The sequence below is a fragment of the Budorcas taxicolor genome, chromosome 4 (assembly GCF_023091745.1).
Source record: "Budorcas taxicolor isolate Tak-1 chromosome 4, Takin1.1, whole genome shotgun sequence".
Taxonomy (NCBI): Eukaryota; Metazoa; Chordata; class Mammalia; order Artiodactyla; family Bovidae; genus Budorcas; species Budorcas taxicolor.
In genome coordinates, this window is record NC_068913.1 from 53,537,118 (window position 1) to 53,562,112 (window position 24,995).

General features: G+C 39.2%; 1 protein-coding gene across 1 annotated transcript in view; it reads right to left on the bottom strand.

Annotated features, from left to right (window-relative positions):
- Window positions 1-13,154: 13,154 nt before the first annotated feature.
- Window positions 13,155-24,995, bottom strand: part of MET (MET proto-oncogene, receptor tyrosine kinase) — a 113,563-nt gene continuing 101,722 nt past the window's right edge. Inside the window, exons 18-21 of the mRNA XM_052638579.1 lie at window positions 24,041-24,150; window positions 22,667-22,832; window positions 14,103-14,239; window positions 13,155-13,997 (exon numbers count right to left, since the gene is read on the bottom strand). Of these exons, the coding sequence (XP_052494539.1) occupies window positions 13,781-13,997; window positions 14,103-14,239; window positions 22,667-22,832; window positions 24,041-24,150 (630 nt within the window). The 3' untranslated portion in view covers window positions 13,155-13,780. The remainder of the gene's footprint in view (window positions 13,998-14,102; window positions 14,240-22,666; window positions 22,833-24,040; window positions 24,151-24,995) is intronic.

The window sequence follows — 24,995 nt, forward strand, 5'->3', positions numbered from 1 at the left end:
CCAGAAGCAGGCTTTGTACTTTGTGTTCTCCCTGCCTTGACTGCTCCATACCAGCTCTTCACATTGTGGGGTCCTCCTCATCTTCAGGTCTTAGTTCACGTTTTGCTTTCTTACAGAGACCTTTCCTGATCACTCTGTCCAAACAGTCACTTAACCTTAATTGTTATTATCCTATTTGTTTCTTTTGTAGTATTTACAACAATTTGAAATTAACTTTTATATAGCTAGCTCTTCTGTGTATCTATCAGCTACACATCATCTATTTATCTGTATCTATCATCTTTCTGCAGATGACACCACCCTTATGGCAGAAAGTGAAGAGGAGCTAAAGAGCTTCTTGATGAAAGTGAAAGAGGAGAGTGAAAAGTTGAGAGTTGAAAGTGAAAAGTTGGTTTAAAGCTCAACATTCAGAAAACTAAGATCATGGCATCTGGTCCCATGACTTCATGGGAAGTAGATGGGGAAACAGTGGAAGCAGTGTCAGACTTTATTTTTGGGGGCTCCAAAATCACTGCAGATGGTGACTGCAGCCATGACATTAAAAGACGCTTACTCATTGGAAGGAAAGTTATGACCAACCTAGATAACATATTAAAAAGCAGAGACAACACTTTGTCAACAAATGTCCATCTAGTCAAGGCTATGGTTTTTCCAGTGGTCATGTATGGATGTGAGAGTTGTTGGACTGTGAAGAAAGCTGAGCACCGAAGAACTGATGCTTTTGAACTGTGGTGTTGGAGAAGACTCTTGAGAGTCCCTTGCACTGCAAGGAGATCCAACCAGTCCATTCTGAAGGAGATCAGTCCTGGGTGTTCATTGGAAGGAATGATGCTGAAGCTGCAACTCCCATTCTTTGGCCACCTGATGTGAAGAGCTGACTCATTGGAAAAGACTCTGATGCTGGGAGGGATTGGGGGCCGGAGGAGAAGGGTACGACAGAGGATGAGATGGCTGGATGGCATCACTGACTCGATGGACATGAGTTTGAGTGAAACTTCGGGAGTTCGTGATGGACAGGGAGGTCTGGCGTGCTGAGATTCATGGGGTCGCAGAGACAGACATGACTGAGTGACTGAACTGAACTGATCATCTTTCTCTCTACTTTGGGATTAATGCCCTGTGGGGGCAACAGTCCTATCTAGTATATTTGTTGCTGTATTTTCTCTTCTTATAACAGTGTGTGTTATGTAGAAGGCTCTTAGTAACATTTTAACATGGAATAAATGGACAACCATATTTGTTTATGGGCAAATAGTGAGTAGATGGCAGAGATGGGATGAAAACCTGACCATTTCTTGCTTTAAACACTTATTCATTCATTATAAGATCTCTCTATCAGTCAAGTAGGACTTAAAGAGTTCTTCTCTGAGCAAGACAATTTTATTAAAGCAAGGACTATTTTAGCTAAATATACTGAAGAAATGCAGTAATAATTTGGTTAACTTGTGTTCCCTCTAAGTGATTTTACCTAAATTCCACTGGTGCTTTAGTTAATCACACATATTTTATTTGAATTATTTAAATAATTGCCTCAACTCTCACTTTTTTTGTCTATGATTTATTATTCTATGTATGAAGAACCATTTCCTTTTAAAAATAATGTTGTCCATACCCTTGTGAACTGGTTAATTTTCTTTCCAACATTTTCTTTTGGGCTCTGTAGATATGACCCAATAGTCACCACAATAATGCTGTTGTTTCAAAGGGTAAAGACTTTTTCCTTATAAAAAATTGAATGTGAAAAAAAAAATCTACCTCATATAGTGTGAGAATGCCTGTTTTTCTTGGTCATATTTCATTTCCTTAGCAAGACTATTTTCTTCTGCTTTCCATTGTCAGCAGACAAAAAAGATACAATTAAATCAAGGAAACCTGGCAGAGCCGATTTTGGAAAATAAAGTGAATTCAGTTTCTGACTTGAACAAAGAGTAATTTATTATGTTGGAAAAATACTGCTGTGATGAGATTCAAACTCACTGTGTCTCATGTTAGCTCAGGACACCACTTTAGAGATCTAAAGTGGTGAGATCATTTGTATTATCTTTGAGAAGGGGCAGTGATTTAACCCCCAAACTTTAAACTCTGAATAGGACTTGGAGTTGTTTAAGGGTCAGCAAGCAATTAGCACCCAGAACTTCTGTCTGGAGGCTGGGGCCAGATTTGCAGACTTTTCCAGTCCTGAGCGCTTTGATTCTAAGTACAGATGTCTGCAAACAACCCCAGACATTCCGTTGGAGCAAATGAAGAACTAGAGTGGGTTAGAGGGAATTTTATGAATCAGATGAATTCCAAGATATATTTAAAATAAAAAATATATTTTGAAATAAAAAATATATTTTGATGTATCTAACAACCATAATAATATCTTATAAAACATATTATGTCATTTAATATTTACATAAAAACATATTATATAATATTTACAACCAGCATCGTGAGGTATAATTATTCTCATTCTTTCTAGACAGGAAAAGTACAACTTGAAAAATTAAGTGACATTGAGAGTCACACAGGTAGTAAAGTCAGCCAGGACTAGGCTAGGACCCTGTTCTGGTATTACTAAAAAGATGAAGAAAACCAGCGTCAGTTTTCATGAATTTCTCCTTCACATATTTCTAGATTGTGCCAAACTTTTGACCTGTTTGGTAGTAATTTATCCTAGCATTTTCCACATAGAATGTTTTTGTGGGACAAGGTAGGTAATTAACAGTTAATTATAGTGGAAATCAAGGTCCCCAGAAATATTACTGCCACTTATTGAGAGTTTTACATGCATCATTTCATTTAATCCTCACAGTCTTATAAGGAAGCCACTATTTGTATTTTCATTTTACAAATGTGTAAAATGAAGCTTAGGAGAGTTAAACAACTAGTCCAAAATCTCACCACTGGTAAGTGGTAAAAATGATTAAAACCTAAAGTATCTAATTCCAAAGTGTGTCCATCCAAGGTTTATACCATAGTACTTCTAAGTAGAATAAGACGGGGGAGGCTGTGCCTGCCAGGTCACTGGACCCTGAATTATGACTGGATTAAGTCAGTAATATGATGTCAGCTGATTCAGGTTTCCACATGTGGCTCCTTATGTAATGGACAAAATTAGGTTGGGTAAGCTTATGCCAAAAGGACAGTTGCAGTGAAGTAAAGTAACTTTCTACAGTAAACAACCCATCTCTGTGGTGTATGTTTACCACATGTAAACAGAGTTCCAGTCAGTTAAAAGTTGTGCCCTGAAATTCTGAAATAATCCCTCACAGAATGCTTCTTATCAGGAATGGGTGTTTTTTTTTTTTTTTAAGTTTTGGGGGATGTTTGTTTTTATTACCTAAGTTTAAAACTCTTATAATTTCCAAGCAATCTATTTTGGAATACTGAAAGAGAGAACTAGAATTTTAGAAAAATACAGTATTTTGTTGATCTTTTTAGTGCATTGATTCTGCTTTGTCAAATGGAAATAAGTTATTTTTTTTTTATTATGAGAAAATCATTTAAATCTCTTCTCTATTTAAATAAAAATTGAGAAAACATTTAAACAGTATCAGTTTGAAGGGACACCAAATTAGAAGCCAGCCACAGAGTAAGGGGAGGGTGTCCCCAAGAGCACAGTGCAGGCCCTCTTTACATCAGAAAGAGGATACATTTAGTAGAATTTCAGTCACAGAGGTTGAGAGACAGCCTCCTTGACTGAGGAGATTATGCTGAGTAGTAGTTTGGTCAGTAAGTGTTAGTTGCTCAGTCATCAGTCGTGTCTGACTCTTTGCGACCCCATAGACTGTAGCCCACCAGGCTCCTCTGTCCATGGGGATTCTCCAGGCAAGAAAACTGGAGTGGGTTGCTGTGTCCTCCTTCAGGGGATCTTCCTGACCCAAGATTGAACCCAGGTCTCCTACATTGCAGGCAGATTCTTCACCATCTGAGCCAGCAGGCAAGCCCCAATAAGATGGAGACTTTTGAAGGATGTTCTGAAGTGTTTGGCTTAGTTGAGAACTAATGCAGGGTGGAAATTTCTGGAAGAATATACAAGAAAGTGTTATTATTGATTACACTTAGGGAGTGAGAATGGAGAATTAGGAAGGTGGTCAGAGGATATTTCCTGTCCACTGTGTATTTTTTAGTCTAAGTAAAATTTTTTTCCACGAGAATAAATTTTGTAATTAAAAGCAAAACATAACAACAAAAAGAACTGATGCAGAGACCGTCTAGGAATGGGCACAGGTTTTCAAGCAGGAAGATGACAGTCAGATATATAATTTTGGCAGATGGTTTTACTGGCTCAGACAGTAAAGCATCTGCCTACAATGTGGGAGACCTGGGTTTGATCCCTGGGTTGGGAAGATCCCCTGGAGAAGGAAATGGCAATCCACTCCAGTACTCTTGCTTGGAAAATCCCATGGATGGAGAAGCCTGGTAGGCTACAGTCCATAGGGTCACAAAGAGTCAGACACGACTGAGTGACTTCACTTTCTTTCACTTTCATACGAGTCAATACAGAGAGAGCAGAATCAGGAGGGCAGTTGTTAGAATAATCTTGGAATCAGATGTTCAGTAATAACTTCTAAGCCAACTATACTTTGGAAGCAATATTCTAAAGCCCACATGGAGCATCCATTTTCTTCACATCAGAATACATAAAATGGTTCAAAGTAATCATAATTTAAAGTTTGATACGTCTGCACTAGAGGGAGTGACATTTTTATTAACAGCTTAAATCTCTGTCAGTATAACAATCCTTAAGTAAACATATCCTCAGAGTAAAAGTAGGAGATAGATGTATGAAAGAAAAAAAAACAAAGGATACATTACAAATGAATAGGAAAAATGAATAAGAGCAGCACATGACACATTAACTTTTTTCCCCCTGTGTATCAGGCAGGCTCGATGGTGGCAGTTCTGGTTTTTTACTTTCTGTCATTATAAGCATCCGTTTACTAAACTAACAGCATTTCATTAAGCAAGACTAATTCCTGAGAGCATTACCTTAGCCCATTAGCTTCCAGACAGTCATTAATTCCTCTGACATGTCTTGGGATGAGATCATTATTATTATCATTATTGTTTTTATCAATTAAGTTAATTTGCAGTAAAAAGTACCTATGTAGTTTTAACAGTGGGTATTTTCCTTCTGAAACATGTTTTTTTTTTTTTAATATTTTATTTTTTAAAATGAATATTGGAGGCTAATTACTCTACAATATTGTAGTGGTTTTCGCCATACATTGACATGAATCAGCCATAGGTGTACATGTGTTCCAGATCCTGAACCTCCCTCCTACCTCCCTCCCCATCCCATCTCTCAGGGTCATCCTCGTGCACCCACCCTGAGCACCCTGTCTCATGCATCGAACCTGGACTGGCGAGCTGTTTCACATGTGGTAATATGAATGTTTCAAAGCTATTCTCTCAAACCATCCCACCCTCGCCTTCTCCCACAGAATCCAAAAGTCTGTTCTTTATATTTGTGTCTCTTTTGCTGTCTTGCATATAGGGTCATTGTTAACATCTTTCTAAATTCCATATATATGCATTAGTATACTGTATTGGTGTTTTTCTTTCTGACTTACTTCACTCTGTACAATAGGCTCCAGTTTCATCCACCTCATTAGAACTGATTCAAATGTATTCTTTGTAATAGCTGAGTAATATTCCATTATGTATATGCTGAAACATGCTTTTACAGTATCTTTTTGATAGTTATTTTTTGCTTTACCCATGTTTTTCCATAGATCTTTTGGCTACCACTGAAGCTAGTTCAAAATTCTTATGTTTAACTCTCATAGTCTAACAAAAAATCAGAAACAGCTTTTCAAAAGTATCCCAACAACAAGATATTTTGGTTCCTCTGCAATTTTTCTTTATTGGTACTTCTGAAAGAATCTCTAAAGGTGATCATGTGCCTGACATTAGAAGTACGAAACAAGATTTCACAAGGGTTCTGAATTTGAATTTTGTGTTCACAAGAATTGTTGCCACTGATGCATACAGTGGTTACTGAGCCACAGTTCCATGGAGGGGGAGGCCCAGCTTGACTGTAATGGAAAGAGCAGATGCACCGGAACATGGTAGCAAACGTCAAAGTGACCGCTTGGGCTGGCAGACAGTAGTCTGTCTGTTACCACTTTCCAACACTTCCAGAATTAGGACAGAAAGACAACTCATAAAACAACTGGGGAAAGTATAAACAACCAAGAAAGGTTAAGGAAAATGAGATGAAATAGAGTGTTTAAAAATTCTAGGCTGCCCAATAAAAGTAGAAACAGACATTAGATGCCATGGACCATAGTGGGGAACACAAATGGTTTGGGGAGTCAGTGAAAAACAGTTCTGACATGTTTGGATGCCACAGATTTTTAAAGTTGATCTCTTTTGGCCTGGTAAGATTTTATGCATTTTTGTCGTTCCAGTCCAGAGGTCTAAGGATTAGTGGACGTTTCTGCCAGCCTGGAACTCCTGTGGTGAAAAGAACGTATGCATGTGACAGTGAAAGGGTGAATACATAAAGACAAAGGCTTCTTTTCAAGAAAAGGATAAAAAATTAATTATCACTGTAATCTGGGACCAGTGCTTCAAAATAATGTTAAATTAATACTTAAATTAAAATTTTCCATTTATATATCCTAAATATGGCCATTTTCATTTCAGTTGATTTTTTAAAATGCTAACTAGCTTTCAGAATGCTTAACCAGGTAGGGTGGGTTTAACTACCCAGAAGAGTGGGACTTGAGCCCTATTCTAAATTGATCTATGTGGGGAACTAGCTCTTCATTTAAAAAAAAAAAGTAAAAAAGGATTAGAAGCTATTTGTATATCTGATGCTAATTTTATATGGAACTAATGAACAAACTAATTCATATAAGTTTTTTTTTATATAAGTTTTAAAATAAATCTATAATTTCATTGATAAGAAGGAAAACATGTTTATCAGAATAGCTCAGAAGCAAGCAATGGAAATAAGTGTGAACACAAGAGTACTTTCTGTTTTTAGCATTAGTTAAATATTTGCCTTGAAGCCAACACAGCTAGTTGGATGACAGGATAGTAAGTTCTATTAATGATGGACTTTTCATTATCATAGATATGCTTTTGCAATTTTCCTAGATTTCTGCTCCAGGGTCATATGGTAAGTCAATAGTAGTTATAAACCTCTCAGCATTGTGATCAATACCTTTGGCTGACGTAATCTAGACCTCTGGTGTAATTTACAACAAAGGACAGTTTGGGCAAGCCTCTGTTTTATTACCTTCAATTCACCAACTGAAATATTTCACTGGTTTATGACTGAAGTTATTTCCAATTTTTGATAGATAGGGAATTGAGATAGTCTTGAAGAAAAATGTCAAGTATGAAATGGAAAAACACTTTGTGGAATTAAAAGCAATAGGCATTTCTTCCTTTGGGGCATAGTGTCTGCATACCTATCTCCTGAAACTGTCTAAAGCACCACAGGAGTGCATCCTACTGGGTCTGTGTAGTCAGCCATGTATGTCTAGTCATCCAGATGGATTAGAATATTAATGAAGTATTCCTTATCTTCCAAACACACTCCACATAATATAAAACACCATATAACAATACTGCACGTAGTCTACTTTTCCTGAGTCTGAATAATCATTAACCATCCATTTGAGCAAAGTAAGGAACAGTCATACTCTCTAGACATGAATACTGAGAATTGGGATTCCTGCAATTTGTGCCTTCCTGCAACCTTCCTGTAATTTAGACAGGTTGTTTTTTTCCATGTCTGTTGTTAATTGTAGGTCTGAAGGCTAAACAAGAAAAAAGGAAACTAGTCATTGAAGAAGTAATTAAAGAAATAGTAGAGAGTCTGGAGAAACAAGAAGGAACAGAGGTAGTCTTTGGGTGAACCGTACTAAGACGAAAGAAGCCACCATCTTGTCACTGTTTTGTCCTGCTTCTCAACCCCCACCTGTATTGCAGGATCAATACTCAAGGACGAGGCAGAACCACAGCTTTAATTCTACTATATAAAACTGGTACGAGGTGATGGATGGGGTAAGAATTTGTATTTAAGCATCTATACGGTTCTTCCGGAGAAGGCAATGGCACCCCACTCCAGTACTCTTGCCTGGAAAATCCCATGGGCGGAGGAGCCTGGTGGGCTGCAGTCCATGGGGTCGCGAAGAGTCGGACACAACTGAGCGACTTCACTTTCACTTTTCACTCTCATGCATTGGAGAAGGAAATGGCAGCCCACTCCAGTGTTCTTGCCTGGAGAATCCCAGGGACAGGAGCCTGGTGGGCTGCCGTCTATGGGGTCGCACAGAGTCGGACACGACTGAAGCGACTTAGCAGCAGCAAGGTTCTTTCAGGCTTAATTTCCCTTTCATCAACTACAGGCTACATTTACATGGGCTTTTATTGAAGATGATAGTAATAATATCACAATTACTGAGCAACTATGGTGTCTAGGTGAACTTTACACACTATCTTTAGTCTTTATACAACTTGCACAGTAAGTAGGATTAACCTATGTGACAGACGAAGAAGCTTAGATTGACAGAGGTTCAGTATTTCCTCAGAATAAGTCAGAGTTTGATCTTTCTGGTTTATGAAGAAGCTTCACTTGGTATGTTTAGTCTGTGATGCCCTCCCTGATTTCAAACTGTTTCACAAAGCTACAGTAATCAAAGCAATATGGTATTGGCATTAAAACTAGACACATAGATCAATGGAACTGAACAAGAAATCCCAGAAATAAACCCACACATACGTGGTTGGTTAATTTTCAACAAAGGCACCAGAATATTCGTGGAGAAGGGACAATCTTCTCAATAAATGGTGTTGGGAAAATTGGACAGACCTACACAAAAGAATGAAACTGGACCACTATGTTATACCATTCACAAAAATCAACTCAAAATGGATTAAAGACTTGAATGTAAGACTTGAAAGCATAAAACTCCTAGAAGAAAACATAGGTAGTAAGCTCCTTGATGTAAATCTTGGCAATAACTGTTTGAGTCTGACACCAAAAGTGAAGGCAACAAAAGCAAAAATAAGCAAGTGGGACTATATAAAATTTAAAAGTTTCTGCACAGCAAAGGACACCATCAACAAAAGGGAAAGTCAAACTACTGAATGGGGGAAAATGTCCACAGATCCAAAATATATAAGGAACTCTCAGCAAAATAATAATCCAATTAAAAATTAGGCAGAATATCTGAATAGACATTTTTCCAAAGATGATATATAGATGGTCAACATGTACATGAAAATATGCTCAACATCACCAATCATTAGGGTAATGCAAATCAAAACCCCAATGACATGTCAGCTCACACCTGTTAGGATGGCTATTTATCAAAAAGACAAGAGGGGGAAAAGCCAAGAGAAAACAAATGCTGATGAGGATGTTGAGAACAAGGAACCCTTGTGCCCTACTGGGAATGTAAATTAATGCAGCCACTACAGAGAATAGTATGGGAGTTCCTAAAAAAAATTAAAAAGATAAAACTTGCATACAATCCAACAACTCCACTTTTGGACATTTATCTGAAGAAAACGAAAATTCTAACTCAAAAAAGACATATGCACTCTCATGTTCACTGCAGCATTATTTATAATAGCCAAGACATGGAAACAATCTAAATATCTATTGGTGGGATGAATGGACAAAGATTACATATATATATATATATATAGTGTTACATGTTAGCCACTCAGTCATGTTTGATGCTTTGTGACTTATGAACTGTAGCCTGCCAGGCTCCTCTGTCCATGGAATTCTCTAGGCAAGAATGCTGGAGTGGGTTGCCATTTCCTTCTCCAGGGAATCTTCGAGACCCAGGGATTGAACCTGGGTCTCCTGCATTGCAGGCAGATTCTTTACCATTTGAGTCACCAGGGAAGCCCATATAAAATTTATCCATAAAAAGAAGGAAATCTCGCCATTTGCTACAACCTGTATGGACCTTGATGACACTGTGCTAAGTAAAATAAGTCAGACTCACTTATATGTGGAATCTAAAAGGAACAAACCGTCAAAACACCCAAAACCAAATCACAAGATAACCCCACAAAAAATGCTCATAGATACAGAAAACAGATTGTTGATAGCCAGAGGGGATAAGACAGTTAGAGAAACAGGCCAAGGGGTCAAAAGCTATAAACTCCCAGTATAGACTATGAAGCCTCTTCAAGATGGTTTACAGATCTAAGAAAACACAATTCTAATAGTCACTGTGTAATATTGTCTCTTCAATTAAATTTCTTGGGGTGGGAGAGTGTTTATTTGTATTCCGATTACCTAGTTGGCCTGACATATGTAGATGTGCACAAAATATTTGAATGAATTAAAAATTAATTTCTTTTACATGTTACTTTTTTTCCTTAACTAAACTGGGTAAATTAACAAAGCAAGATGCCAGCAATTAAACATTTAATGTGCTTGTACAGGTTTTCTATCTCTTCAACATATTTCTCTAAGGAGGCAATCTCTTGTGTAGGTCAGAGAGCAAAAACATAATTGATGCCTACACTGTGGAATAAAAAAATCTTGTGACAATTAAAAATTCAGAGCACCCAGCAAAACTCTACAAAGGGATATCTTTTTATCCCTCTCTCCCTAGAAAGGTTCTCTTCCAACCCCCATGTTGGTGATTCACCAAATATCATGGGACTTGCACACGCAACTTTGTTATCTGTGGTGGCTTAAAGTGACTGACTGAGGACAAGAAAATCCTGTTTCAGTTGAGCAATTGTTTGAAAATCTGCTAAGTGCCAGATACTTGGGATGTAAGGATGACAAGTTCTCTTTCAGGGCTATGTGGTCTGACAACGTCCTATGGAAATGCATCTCTTGGCAGAGAAGGAGTCTGACTGGGTACAGGCATTAAATTCTCTCACTAAAGAATCAGCCCCCACCACACTTTGCAGGCATTGGTTTAAACCTGGACCTTTTTTTTAAAAAAAAACAAACAGATTGCCCCAAGACTTAGATGACTGAAATTTCACCTCTGAATTCCTTTACCATTACAACAATACTCACAGATAAAACCTGAAGATAGTTTTGCTAGTCCCTGGGGACACCTGAAGAGTGGGAACTCTCGATGAAAAGTGAGGTTTTACAGAGCGTTAAGAAGTTCTCTCTCCTCCAACACCCAACTGGGTATCTCTGTGCCAACTGCAGGTTGCAGTTCCATTGTGATATCTTCTGGTACAAGGATGCACCTTGCTGGAGAAGAGGATCAAGCTGAAGGAGGGGCCAGGTGCTCTGGCAGCTGAAAGACTGTTAGGGAAATGCTAGGAAATGCAGCAGGTCAGGGGAAACACCGTTAAGAAAGGCAGAGACTTCCTGAAACTTAGGGATGCAAATTCTTTTAGGTAAGGATGCATTAACTTGTGGAGAAGGCAATGGCAATCCACTCCAGCACTCTTGCCTGGAAAATCCCATGGACGGAGGAGCCTGGTGGGCTGCAGTCCAATGGGGTCGCTAAGAGTCGGACATGACTGAGTGACTTCACTTTCACTTTTCACTTTCCTGGGTTGGAGAAGGAAATGGCAGCCCACTCCAGTGTTCTTGCCTGGAGAATCCCAGGGACGGGAGCCTGGTGGGCTGCCGTCTATGGGGTCGCACAGAGTTGGACACAACAGAAGCGACTTAGCAGCAGCAGCAGCAGCATTAACTTGACTAACAACACTCTTCTAATGGACGACTTGATGTAGCCAGGTGAAATCAATCTTAGGCTTCCCCTGTCCTTATGTAAACGGGCAGGTAATCAAGCATGACTAACAATAACCAACTTTCAGTATACAAGACGATACATCACTTTAATTGTATGATTTATCCGAACAACAACTATTAACATACAAAGTACCATTCAGCTCAACTGCAGGTATAGGCAGTGACAAGTATCTAATTCTTAGAAGAATCACTTAACTCCCACAGTCTGTCCAGACATATTAACCAAAGGACACGTTTATAAATAGCAAACATGAAATTCACATTGTAGCTTTTTCAAGCATATATACAGGTGTGCAGTCTTGGTGATGAGTTGTTTCCATAAGCTCTGTTCTTGATGTATTCATTCTCCTGACATTAGTAGAAACGGTTTTTTTTCTGCAGAGCAGATTTTTTTCTTCTTCATCCATTATTTACAATATTCTATAATTAGTATCACTCTATACACTTCTGAAATAATAATATTTGAATTGGAATATCTCTGCAGTACAATTCCTTGGGTCTTCTGGTAAGTTCCACCACTGTCAAAGAACTTTCAGTTGTAATCACTGTCTCACAAAAAGAGCTTAACTCTACTATTGGGTTTTAGCTCAACTCTACTATAAACACACCCTCTTTATAGCTTGCTGTGTTAACCCTTGGCTTCAAGTCCTGGTGACGTAATGAGGGTGGGGAGTTCTGGCAGTCAGTACATTTCCTTATCACTTATTCACAGCCATTTAAAATCATGCTGTTATTAATCCAAGTTTGACATACCTTTTCTGAAATGTTCACAGTGCAGTATTTTTGTGGCCTAACTAAAGTTTTCTCACATCATTAAAAATAAACCTTTTTATAAAAATATAATACTTTAAATGTTTACATCAACAAAACCAGTTTGAGTATCCTGTGCCACATGCATTATACAGTAGTAAGCACAAAATCCCACAGAACAAAACATCACAAAAGTCCTGACCAGAGTAACTGTTCATCCAGGCGAAATGGTCAGAACTTTCAATCAACATATTTTTTTTCCCTAAAATATGTTTTGCGTAATAACACATAATGTTCTAATACAAAACTGGATTCCCCTGATTTGGTTGTTTCCAATTGTTTGTGGGGTGGAAAGCTGCCACCTGACAAAGAGGCTGATATTTCCAGTCCATTGATTCTTTCCAAGGCTCTACATATAAGCCATGATAGGAACCAATAATGCTTTTAGTCAGAGGTATTCTGCTTTAAAAACATGCTGAGTTACCTTTAAAAACAACCGTCATCACAAATTACTTGTTTTATTTTCAGAGTTGTCATTAAAAATAAGTGTCCACATCCAGATTAGCAAAGTATCATTCTTAAACAGTTGATTTTTAAATGGCAAATATTTCATTGTGACTAAGCTATTTTATGAAAACCTTAATGTTGTTTATGTACAATATGTAAATATTCCTATAAAGTTATAAACATATTTCATGTCCTGCTGTTTTGAAATGTTGACTGTATTGATTATGGATAGTTCTCCAATAAAAGGAATGTGTAGACAAAAATTTAAAAGGGAATGTCTACCTAATGGGCAAATGACAACATCGGTAATAAAAAAATGTGTTTTTCATACAACACATAAGTTCTTTGAAACATTTTAATTCTAAATGAGTGGTTTGGTCCCAGGGCTGCCATGCTCGGTTGGGACATTACCATTTCTTTTGAATTTTCTGTCATTAAGAAGTCTTCAAAATGCATTGCTTCAGTTCCCCATATGAAATCAAGTGGGATCTTGATTTTAAAAAATTTCAACCCAGCATTTGGGTTTTGGCCTGAATGTGACAGAAGCATTATCACAGCTGCAGGATTGCTGTTGGTTACTGGCCTGCGAGACCAAGCTGCTTGCTCTGATGCTTTGTCAGATGAGAAATTCTGTAGAATCCAGTCATTTTAATAACAATATAAGGTCCTATAATAGTGCAATCTTGGCAAAAGCAAAAAGTACCTGGTGGCCTTTCAGTGGCCAGGCAGTGAAAAGAACGTTGGACAAAGGGTGGACTGTTGTTCAGGCAGTTCAGTGAGGCTTCTCAGAAGGGGACTCGGTGGCACAGGTGCCTCCATCCATCATGTGTCATCATCATCCTCGCCACTGACATTCTCTTGTGATGACAACAGAGAAGGATACGGGGCGACACATCTGACGTTCACGTAAGTAGCATTCACATGGACATAGTGCTCCCCAATGAAAGCGGAGAATATCGCGGCTATCCTGGAGACCAGTTCAGAAAAGGATGGGCGCAATTCAGCTTTAGGGTGCCAGCATTTCAGCATCACTTCATACCTGTTTCAAAAAGGATACAATGCTGTGAGGACTCTGAAGACAAGCACTTCTGCAAAAGTAAAGAACATAAGAGCTACAGAAGATGCTGCTGGAATTCTTACTTACAAGGGGTCTGGGCAGTATTCAGGTTGTAGGAGCCTTCTTCCTTGCAACAAGTAAACTGTTATGTCAAAGGTGTTGACGTCAGGATAAGGTGGTGCTCCTCTTGTCATCAGTTCCCAGAGGAGGACGCCAAAGGACCACTGGTCAAACAAGGGAAGGGAGAATCCAGGTAAGGGAAGAGTGGCCGCACAAATATGAAAGGTGATCAGTAGGTCTTCATAATAAAACTTGGTTTAGTATTCAATACTATTGCTGTTTTAGGCAAAGTTTTCTTTGAAGACAACTAGTAACTTATAAGTTTATGACTTGTTTAAGCCAGAATTAGAATTTAGATTACAAGTAAATGTAAAGTTTTCAAAAAGGATGCCTGAAGTCCACATGAGGATTACAACTTCATCAGTAGTTAGCACAGTGCATTTTCCAAGCTCTTTCCTATGGAGTCAAAGCATTAACATGTTTCTATCCTTCTTTATTCAATGGCTTCATTACAGTTTTAGACTATTAGTAAAAAAAGAGAAGACAAAGCTTCCAAAATTTAAATCTGTGGGATTTCCAAATGAATGGAAACACTCCTTAAGAAATGTAACCATATCTAAAATTTAATGTTAAAAGGTCTAAGTCAGTAAAAGTAAAAATCTATATTAAAAATCAGAAGTAATAAGACTGCTTAGCATCAAGGCTCTTGAATGAAAATGAATTTCAATAAAATAACTATATTTTGAAAATGTTATAGGAGGAAATTAATATAAAACAGCTGTAACAGTACTTTATAGGATGATCACAAGGACACAGAGAGGTTGACTGATTTGCTAAAAATTCCTCAATAAATCTGAATTCACACAGGGATAAACATTTCAGAGTTCATGACTCTTGGGTTTTGCTTGGTCTACCAAACTTCACTAAATATGCAGTTTCTTGATTTAGAGCACTCTCCTTGGAATAGATCAGGTCATGCATGTTATCTCACCCTGGACATGTGCCAAGGTGAGAATGACACAGTGAGAGTAAGTCAACATGTGTGGGTCACCCCCCGGGCAGAGGACCCAGGAAATCAGTTCTCTCACAACACTTCCAAGACACTTGCACACAGCAGCACATAGGGGCAGAAATGGGGCCCTGAGGAAGAAGAAGCTTGGAGGGGAAAGAGAATACAGCGCAGACATGAAGAGAAGGAAAACATAAAACTGAGATGCAAGTGTAGCTCATAACTCAGCAAGGAGACTAAAGCACGTTTTTCTGAAAGGAAGCAAGCAGGTCGACATTGTAGTTGCTGATACAAATCTCCATGAATGACTTTTTCCTTTTGCCCAAGTTCAAGAATGCTTTAAGGCCACTGACTTCCTTGATCCAAATAGAGAAAACAAAGTCCTTGGGTGGGTGGGTCAGGGGAGGCGGGGCAGGGTACTAGATACATTTGCTGTCTTCTGGAGCCTTTCAAAGTTTTCAAAGCCTCAAAATCTTCTGAGTCACTTCTGATGACACCACTGTGTTAAGTCCCATAATTTGCGTTAGAATTAAATCAATTTAACAAGTATCTATTTACCCTTGAGGGCTTCCCACGTGGCGTGGCACTAGAGGTAAAGAACTGGCCTGCCGATGCAGGAGACATATGCAGGTTCAGTCCCTGCGTTGGGAAGATCCCCTGGAGAAGGAAATGGCAACCCACTCTAGTATTCTTGCCTGGAGAATCCCATGGACAGAGGAGCCTGGTGGGCTACAGTCCATAGGGTCACAAAGAGTTGGATACGACAAACGTGATTTAGCACACACTGACCTTTGATGATGCATAGGTAGGTTACTGTCCAAGTTACTGGACAGGCCCTGAGGCTGATTTAACAGGGTTAAGAGAATCATGCAATTAGTTATGTAATTAACTGCCACGTAGAACAATAAGATCTATAACTGCAATATAGAGCAATTGTAGAAAAGAGGTACAGATGTTGTGAAAAGGCAAAGGGATAACAGTGGGGTAACTAAGAGAGGCTTCAGGAAGAAAGTGACAGTATAGTGGGTCCTGAGGAACAGCGAGTGTTTGTTCCGTAGATACATGTATTGTGAGGGCAGAAAGAGTATTCTGGATGAAGGCAGTGGGCCCAGGGGTAAAGGGTAAGACATTCAAACATGTTTTTTTGAACCATAAGGACAACAGGTCACTCTGCTTGATGTGTGGAGCAGATGAAGGGATGAAGGACAGATAAGGTTGAAAGGGGACCGTGTTTTTGAATAAGGTTGAAAGGGGACTGTGTTTTTGAATGTTAATCATGGGTTAAACTGAAATCAATGGGACGTGACTGGGGTTGAGCTCCAGGAGATTCCATCTGTAAACACTGCTTAAAACAAACAGGGGAAGCTCATCCACAATACAGAGACCAGTTAGGACACTTTTGAACAGGGCAGGTGAGGGCTGCTACTGAATACTGGCAACATGGAACCTTATGAGACTGAACTCTCTCTCTCCCGGGAGAGACTAAACTCTGCTGGGAGAGCGAACTCTCTAATTTGCTCTCCCGAATTAGAGCGGTGGAAGAGAGCATGTGTCATCAAATCAGCTTGGCAGGGGTGGGCATCATGCCTTTTAAAAAAAATTGTCTTATTTAATCCTTATAACAAGTCTGTAATGTATTCGATTTTGTAGATGTTTCAAGAATGAGGAACTGAAGTTCTGAGAGGCTGATTACTAGTGTGTGATCGACCCCATGGACTGCAGCCCACCAGGCTCCTCCGTCCATGGGATTCTCCAGGCAAGAGTACTGGAGTGGGGTGCCATTGCCTTCTCCGAGTGTGTGATCAGGTCTCCCCAACTGACAGCCTAGGTTATAGGAGGTCTGGAGGCAAATTTGCAAAAACAAGGGAGATGGATAAATTTGGTCCTGTAAGGAATTATAGTGAAAGTTGCTCAGTAGTATTCAACTCTTTGGGACCCTAAGCACTATACAGTCCATGGAATTCTCCAGGCCATAATACTGGACTGGGTAGCCTTTCCCTTCTCTAGGGGATCTTCCCAACCCAGGGATTGAACCCAGGTCTCCCACATTGCAGGTGGATTCTCTACCCAGCTGAGCCAACAGGGAAACCCAAGGAATTGTAGGACTTAGACAACTGGTATCAGAGGAGGATTAGAGAAATCATGGGACAGGAGAGGTGAGAGGGAGGCAGTTTCATGAACAGTCTGCATTCCAAACTCCCCTTAACAGCTTGGACTGACTGGATGGTAGGGGGTGGGGAAGTGAAGGAAGAGACTGATACTGACCAAGAAGAGAGAGTAGGGGTGGGGCATGTGAGGGAGGGATACAGAAGGAGAGAGAGAGAGAGACAAAGGGGTTGGGGAGGTGTACGATGCCTGTGCATTGATGGAAGCAAGTCAGTTATAGCTTCAAGACAGGAGAGCACAGTCATTCATGCTTATTGTGTGAATGATCAAGGCTTTCTGAATATCTGAGCACCAGCAGTGAGCTCATCTGAAGAAACTCTGTCTAATTTTACTAAAGACACAGCTGAAAGCAGTTATTAGAGGTAAGAGACTGTTATAAGCTATAAAAAGTGATAGGTACATTGCTGCAGCAATCAAATAGATAAAGCCAAATTTGAGCATTCAAAAAAGCAATTATCCTTCAATAAAAAATAAATTAAAAAAGTAAACTGAGATATAATACCCTTATAAAAAAGCATAACTGATTTAAAAATGGATTAATTGATAAAATTTAGCAACTGGTAGGTTGATAATCTTTTCAGTAAAACTGAAAACTTCTGCTCTTTGAAAGATACAATTAAAAATGCAAGCCACAGACTAAAAAGTATTATTTGTAAGAACACATATCTGATAACATGTACCTATAACCAGAATACATAATGAACTCTTAAAAATAAAATAAAAAAACCCAGTTTTAAAAATACTAGAAAATAGAATACATATGATCCAGCAAGCCTACTTATGTGAAATAAACCAGTTACAAAAAGACAAATACTATATGATTCCACTTATAATGAAGTATCTAAAATAGTCAAACTCTTAGAAAGTAGAATGGTGGTTGCCAGAGATGCTGGGGAAGGGAGAAATGGGGAGCTCTTCAGTGGATATAGAGTTTCAGTTTTGGAAGTTCTAGAAATCAGTTGCATAGCACTGTGCACATAGTCAACTGTACTGTACAGTACACTTAAAATGGTTAAGATAGTCAACTTTATGTTTTTTATCATAATAATAGAATAACCATGGATACATTGATATTATTGATCCTCTCAAATGCATTATGCTATGTGAAGGAGACAGACTCAGAGGCTATCTACTGTATGATTCCATTTATAGAACATTCCAGAAAAGGTAAAACTACAGAGAGAAAATGGACCAGTGGTTTCCAGGTTTTAGGGTTAGGGCAGGTTATACCATCAAGAGGTGTAAGGAAATTTTCTGGGATGATAGAGCTGTTTCATATCCTGGTTGTGGTGTCATACAACTGATGCAATCTTTAAAACCTAAAGAACTGCACAATAGAAAGGATGAAGAATTGGTATATTGCACAATGGTGATACCATTAATAGAAATAAAGAAGTGAGGCATCGACAGTTGGCAGGAAAGAACTAGACTTTGAACTCAGTAAATGTGTGTTGCTGATGAAAACATCTAGTAAGAGAGATGCAAAGGTGACTGTTGATGGGAATGGTTGAAACTGTTGAGGGAGGCTGATCCCTTAAGACCAAAATCCTGGGGGACAGTTGTATGTAAGCTGTGAGAGAAGAAAGAGAAGCTGTCAAGGTAAAGAAAACACAGTCTAAAAGCAGGGGGAAAACAGGATGGTACAGTGGCCCTGAAAACAAAGGAGAAGGAAATTTCAAGAGAAGGACAGCTGACGATATTAAATGCAGCAGAATGATGAAGCAGGATGAGAAAGCCAGTTGGTTGAACGAAGAAGTCAGTACTGACTTCAGTGAAAGCACTTGTACTAAGCACAAACACTATGCAATACTGGATATGAGTAATTGCATGTATAGCAGATACTTCAGTTGTTGGAAAGGGTTTCAAGGGTATTCAGATTTTAGCTGAACTGCATCTGGGCATTTGTGAGAAAGTAGACTGTTCTACAAACAGGCAAGTTTTTGTCTGTAGGTCTCAACATAATACAATTTATTACAGGTGCTTGGATATGTTCCATGTCAACATTCAAAAGATTGTGCTGTCCTAGAAATGAAAACCTTATGCAAATGTATAAATCCATCAATAAACATCCAATCAATAACAATTTGTCAAAGCAGCGTGGTATGGACTACTCAGGTTCACCCTTTATATAGTGCAGTATAGAGTCTTTCAATGAGAGGGAGAAAGACACAGCACTTTGAATCTATAGAAGCCTGTGTAAATTTCCTAAGTATCTGAGTGACAGTTGTTTCACAAGAAGTGCTGAATTCCTTGCCGTGCATGTGTATTTTTGTGGAGATAGTGGTGAGTGGTACAGGACCATCAAAAAGCTCAGAATCCCAACTCTTGCCTTGAGCATCCAAAATTTCATCAGACTTGTCTTAATAACTTTGCTGAGGTATGATTTATATGTCATAAAATTTGCCAACTGTAAGTATATAGTCAATGATGTTTATATATAGTAGTGCAGCTATCATCACAATTCAGTTTTAGATCAATTCCAACATCCCAGAAACTTCCCTCATGCCTGTTGGTAGTCAATCTTTGCTTCTACCCTCAGCCCCAGGCAACCACTGATCTGTTTTCTGTCCCAATTTTTTGCCCCTTTCTAGAAATTTCATATAAATGGAATTACTCAATGTGTAATAATTTTGAGTCTGCCTTCTTTCACCTGACATAATGTTTTTGAGGTTTATCCACATTGTAGCATGCATCAGTGGTTCTTTCTCATTACTGAATAGCATTATTCTGTTGTATAGTTATACTATGCTTTATATCCCCATTTCCCAGTTGATGGACATCAAAATTGCTCCTGGTTTTTTGACTACTATGAATAACACTGCTGTGAGCATTCATGAGCAAGTCTTTGTGTGGGCATATGTTTTCATGTGCTTATTAGCTAGGTATTCATACATCTCCTTGGTAAAATGTCTATTCAAATCTTCTGCCTATTTTTAAAAAATGGGTTATTTTGTCTTCTTATTGAGTTCTATTGGTTCTCCTTCCTAGCGGTAGTCAAGTCTAGATGAAATGTACATGCTTTCAGGATGGGTTAATTCTCCTTACCTGATGCCTTTACCTGTCACCATCACTAATGTTTTCTCAGCCTACCTCTCTAGCACCTTTTTATTTCCTCTTTTTCACAATCTTTCAGGATAAAAATCCAAATAAGCTCTAGCATGGACTATCACATCTACTTACCAATCTTAACCACCCTGAAGTCCCATTCCTCCACTATGTCCTGTGATACACGTGTTCACTGAAAACAGGCTCTCAGTCACCCTCAGCTTATTCTCTAATGACTCCTCCACTTCCTCAGGAACTGAAACTCTGCTTTCACTTAAAGACCACAACGTCTTCAAAACTCTTCCCAATAGAGGCCACACCTCTCTCTCTTGCTGACTCTCAGGGAGGAAGGTATACAACTTCTCACCTCCCAAAGCCGAACGCAGATCCCCATCCTTTGTTACATCTTAATAGCTGCCAATCCTTTCTCTTTTGCAATCTATGTCCTCCATTAATGCTATTTTCTTCCCACCTTGTTTGCTAATGTCACTAGTTAATGCTTTTCTTGTTTTTGGTTGTTATCCTCAAGGACTGAGACATTGCTATTTTCCTACCTCCACATATCATAATCCTCTTGATTTATGAAAGGCAAATAGAATATTCCATTCAACACCCAGGCTCCTCTGCACACTCCAGACCAAATCATTCAGGTTCCAAGACCCTTCTTGTGCTCTGAGTAGCAGGAGCCTCTGCTGACCACACCCCATTTCTTCATGACACTTTCTCTTCCTCTGGGTCTCCCACCTCTCTGCTTTTCTCCTTCATGGCATGTATGTATGTTCCTCTGAATAATTGTATTGGAGTCTCAAAAGTCTATTTCCAGCCATGACCTCTGCTATGGACTGAATTGTGCACCATCCTTTTCAAAATTCATATGTTGAAACTCTAACCCCCAGTGTGATGGTATTTAGAGGGGGAGCCTTTGGGAGAAAATTAGGTTTATATGAGGTCATGAGGATGGGATTAGTGTCCTTATAAGACGAGACCCAGAGAGCTTACTCTTGCTCTCTCCCCAGCACAAGGCATAGTGAGAAGGTGACCATGTGCTTGCATCACCAGAATTTGACCACACTGGAATCCCCATTTCCCACTTTCAGCCACTAGAACTGTGAAAAGTAAATGTCTGCTGTGTAAGCCACCCAGTGTATGGTGTTCAGACAACCAAACTGTTTGCACAAGCTGCAGATCCACACTTCCAGGTGCATGAAAGACACTTCTGCCTGTATGTCCTACTCCCAAGTCAAACTCAGCATGTGCAAGGCACGATTGATATTTTTCCTCTGAAACTGGCTTTTGTGCCTCTATCTCACATAATTGTAACTGCACCAGTATACAACTTCGCTCAGCTATGACTTTCATCAATTTCTTGCTAAATACTGTTGTTTCTACCTCTGAGATGCCTTCTCTTCCATCTTTTCTGTTTTCACAGTATGTTATTTCATAGTCTACCTCTCACTTTGTCTTCCTGTGTCTACTCCTCTCAAAACATTTTACAGAACGAAGAAAGGCTATAGTGTAATCTGATTACATTTTAATGTTTCCACATGGCCAGAGAATAAATTCCAGACTCCCTGGTTTGCTTTCCAAGGATCTCTATGATCTACTATGAAAATATTTTTCTCAATTTATTCTCATAACTTCCCTCTGTGCCTGCTATTTTTGCCAAATCACCACTGCTTATTGTTTGCTTAGAACTTTAAAGAAGTGTATACTTTTCTGCCCCTTTATCTCACCTGGACTGGCATTTTTTATTTCACTGTCCATTCCGTCATCCTTACTTTAAAGCCCATTTCAAGAATCACCTTCTCCACGAGGTGAAAGGGCACTATGGTAGATTTGGCTGCCCAGGTGAGTGTCTTCCCCACCCTCAGAGCTCTGTTGCACGCCCTCAGATGCTTGTTCTGTGAGAGGAGGATGACCTTTGCAGATAAAGGGGGGCTAGGCAAAGGGATAATGTCTTCACTGCTAGATATGCCTCAGAGACAGCTTCCAGGTTTCTCTAGGTAGAATTTTTCTGCCCTTGAGTTAAGAGTGACTAGATTAATCCCAGTCTACTTTGTGTGAGTTAGTGATGAACAGGCGTCCCTCTCCTGCTGAACAAAGCTCCTGGAGGGCAGGGCTTACACCTGGTTCCCAAGGACCTAATATGCTGTTCTGCTGGACATTTATTCAAACATTTTTTGAATAAATGAATGAATTTATGAGGCCATAGTATGGGTACTTGTTAGACAATCAAGTCCGTTTTTACTTATTAAAAAAGCTGAAATTATGGTGGTGAAGATTTCTCTTAAAAAAAAATTAAGTTCCCATAAAATTACTAAAAAAGTTGGATATGAAAGTAAAGAGGAGGTTGAGGTGATGAATACATTACCACATCTGACTTGGTGGTAAATTTCTGAGTCTGCAGGCTTTCTAAAGCCATCCATTTCACTGGCAGTTTTGCACCTGTTTTGTTGTGTACGCTATAGTATTCCTTATCATACACGTCTCTGGCAAGACCAAAATCAGCAACCTTGACGGTGAATTTTTCATCCAGCCTACAGAAAAAAGAAAAATTATTACCAGTGGCTAAAAGAGAATAATTTACAGTGATTCTGAATCTCTACTGATTAGAACAAGCAGCTTCAGTATTTGAAATCCGTAATTTCTGCAGGAAGGGCTTCATCTGGCCTGTATTGACTAGCGCTAAATCACAATGGAATCCTTGAATAAAAATGCTTGACATTTACATTTCAAATTCAACAGGCCAAGGGAAGAGATTGTGAATGATGTGGCATAAGAAAATCTTTTTTGCTTTAATGTAGATCTGGAGAAGTAGCAAAATTGGCCACCCTCCCAGCTTTCTTTGGTTGCTAAATTGAGTATGCCAACTGACTACCCAAAGCAATCAGTAATTACCACTTGTCAACTTATTAGCAATACTTAGTTTTATGGGGGAGATATGACAGGGGACTGTTATTTCATTTTTTCCTTCTCAAAGGGCTAGGCTAGTACATACAATTCTTTTTATCAGTGAGGTAATAGAGAAAACAGATACACAGTAAAGCATCTAGGAAAACATCAAGGTTCCAGGAAAATCAATTCTTCTATCTGAGGCTATGTATGCTTTGTTTAAGATGGCTTTTATGTTGTCACATTGACCAAAACCAAGGTAGAAAATTAATAGCACAGTTCTTTCATTCACACATGCCATTAAGTCATGAATCAGTGCTACGGAAGGGAAAGCACTGAATCAATTACAAACTGTTGACTGTTGTATTATACAGCCCAGGCAGCCAGACACAAATAAACCTCTTTGTATATTCATTCTCAAATACCATTTTTGGTAGGGTTTCTGCAGGCTGACTTCAAATCCACTCTTGGGAAGTTACAATATGTTGGTATTTGTGTTACCAGCCCCTTTCTGTTTCACTGTAAAATGCTGCAGATCGAATTGTCCCTTCCAAACACTAATGCAGTGTGAAACCACAACACTGGGGGCTATGGGCGGGAAGGAAAAAGAAAAGCTAGAGCGCACAACAGCTGTTTAAGACCCCCCTCTGGGGAATTCCTTTTAAATTCTGTTTGATAAAGCCTGAAAGCTCCACCTACATACCCAGTGCTTACACATCGATTTAGAACTGTGACGAAAATAAAGGACTTTTACATGAGAAGAGAAAACATCCTCACTAGCCTTGAAGAGTGGGCAACAGGTTCCTCCCTGTCACTTAATTTGGACTGCAGGCACAGAGATTCTTATACTTACATACAGTTTCTTGCAGCCAAGTCTCTGTGGACAAACTTTTTGCTTGCAAGATATTCCATGCCTTTGGCTACTTGAAGACCAAAGCCAATAAGATCTTTTACAGTTGGGTTCTGTAATCAAAGAGAATTGGAAACCCATAAACTAATAAGCATTTACTGTTCTAGCTATGGTTTTAGAATTCTGAAATATTGATAAGAATTACCTTATCAATTTCTTATTAACAGCAAAGAATTACCTATTTCAAATACTAATTTGTTTCCTGTTGATAATCATCATTTACTTAGTATCTGTTAGTTGCAAAATACCATGTTAGAGGTTTTTTATAAATTTTGGGTAATCCTTATACCCTCACTTCTGTCCATTTTCCAGATGGGGAACTGGAGTTGTTTTAAAATGTGGAGTTTATTATTATTCAGGTATGGTACAGCCAGCAGATGGGAACGAAGGCCATCAAAAAGACTGTTACTCACAATTCCCAAGAGGAGGAGGCATGGCATGTCATGGAAGGCCACACAGGGAAGCACCAGGGTTGGTTAGGAGGCAGAGGAAACAAGGGGAAAGAGCCTTTATGGTGATTTCTGTGGGAAGGAACGGGCGAGGCAGAGGAAGCAGCTTGGAATCAGCTGGTTTGAATAATTTCAGTGGGTCTGGGGTGTAAGGACTGGCTTTAGAAGTCTGGTAACTGGTCTTGAAGTGATGAGGGCAGGTAGATGGTGGCCCAGGGTATTGGCACCCTTTAAAGGAGGTGGTTGGGGTATGGGCTCTGGAGTGGTTGGTTTAGTGATGAAAGGCATGCTCTCTGAAGGTGAGCTGCTTAATACCTCTGGGAATTTGCCAGTCCTGTGGGAAGTGGGGAAAGCAGTCCTTCCAGGGTCAGCAGGTCTCCAGAAATACATGGTTAATACAAGAAGCTCTGAGAGAAATAAATCACTCTAAACCTCTAAGATGGTAAGTT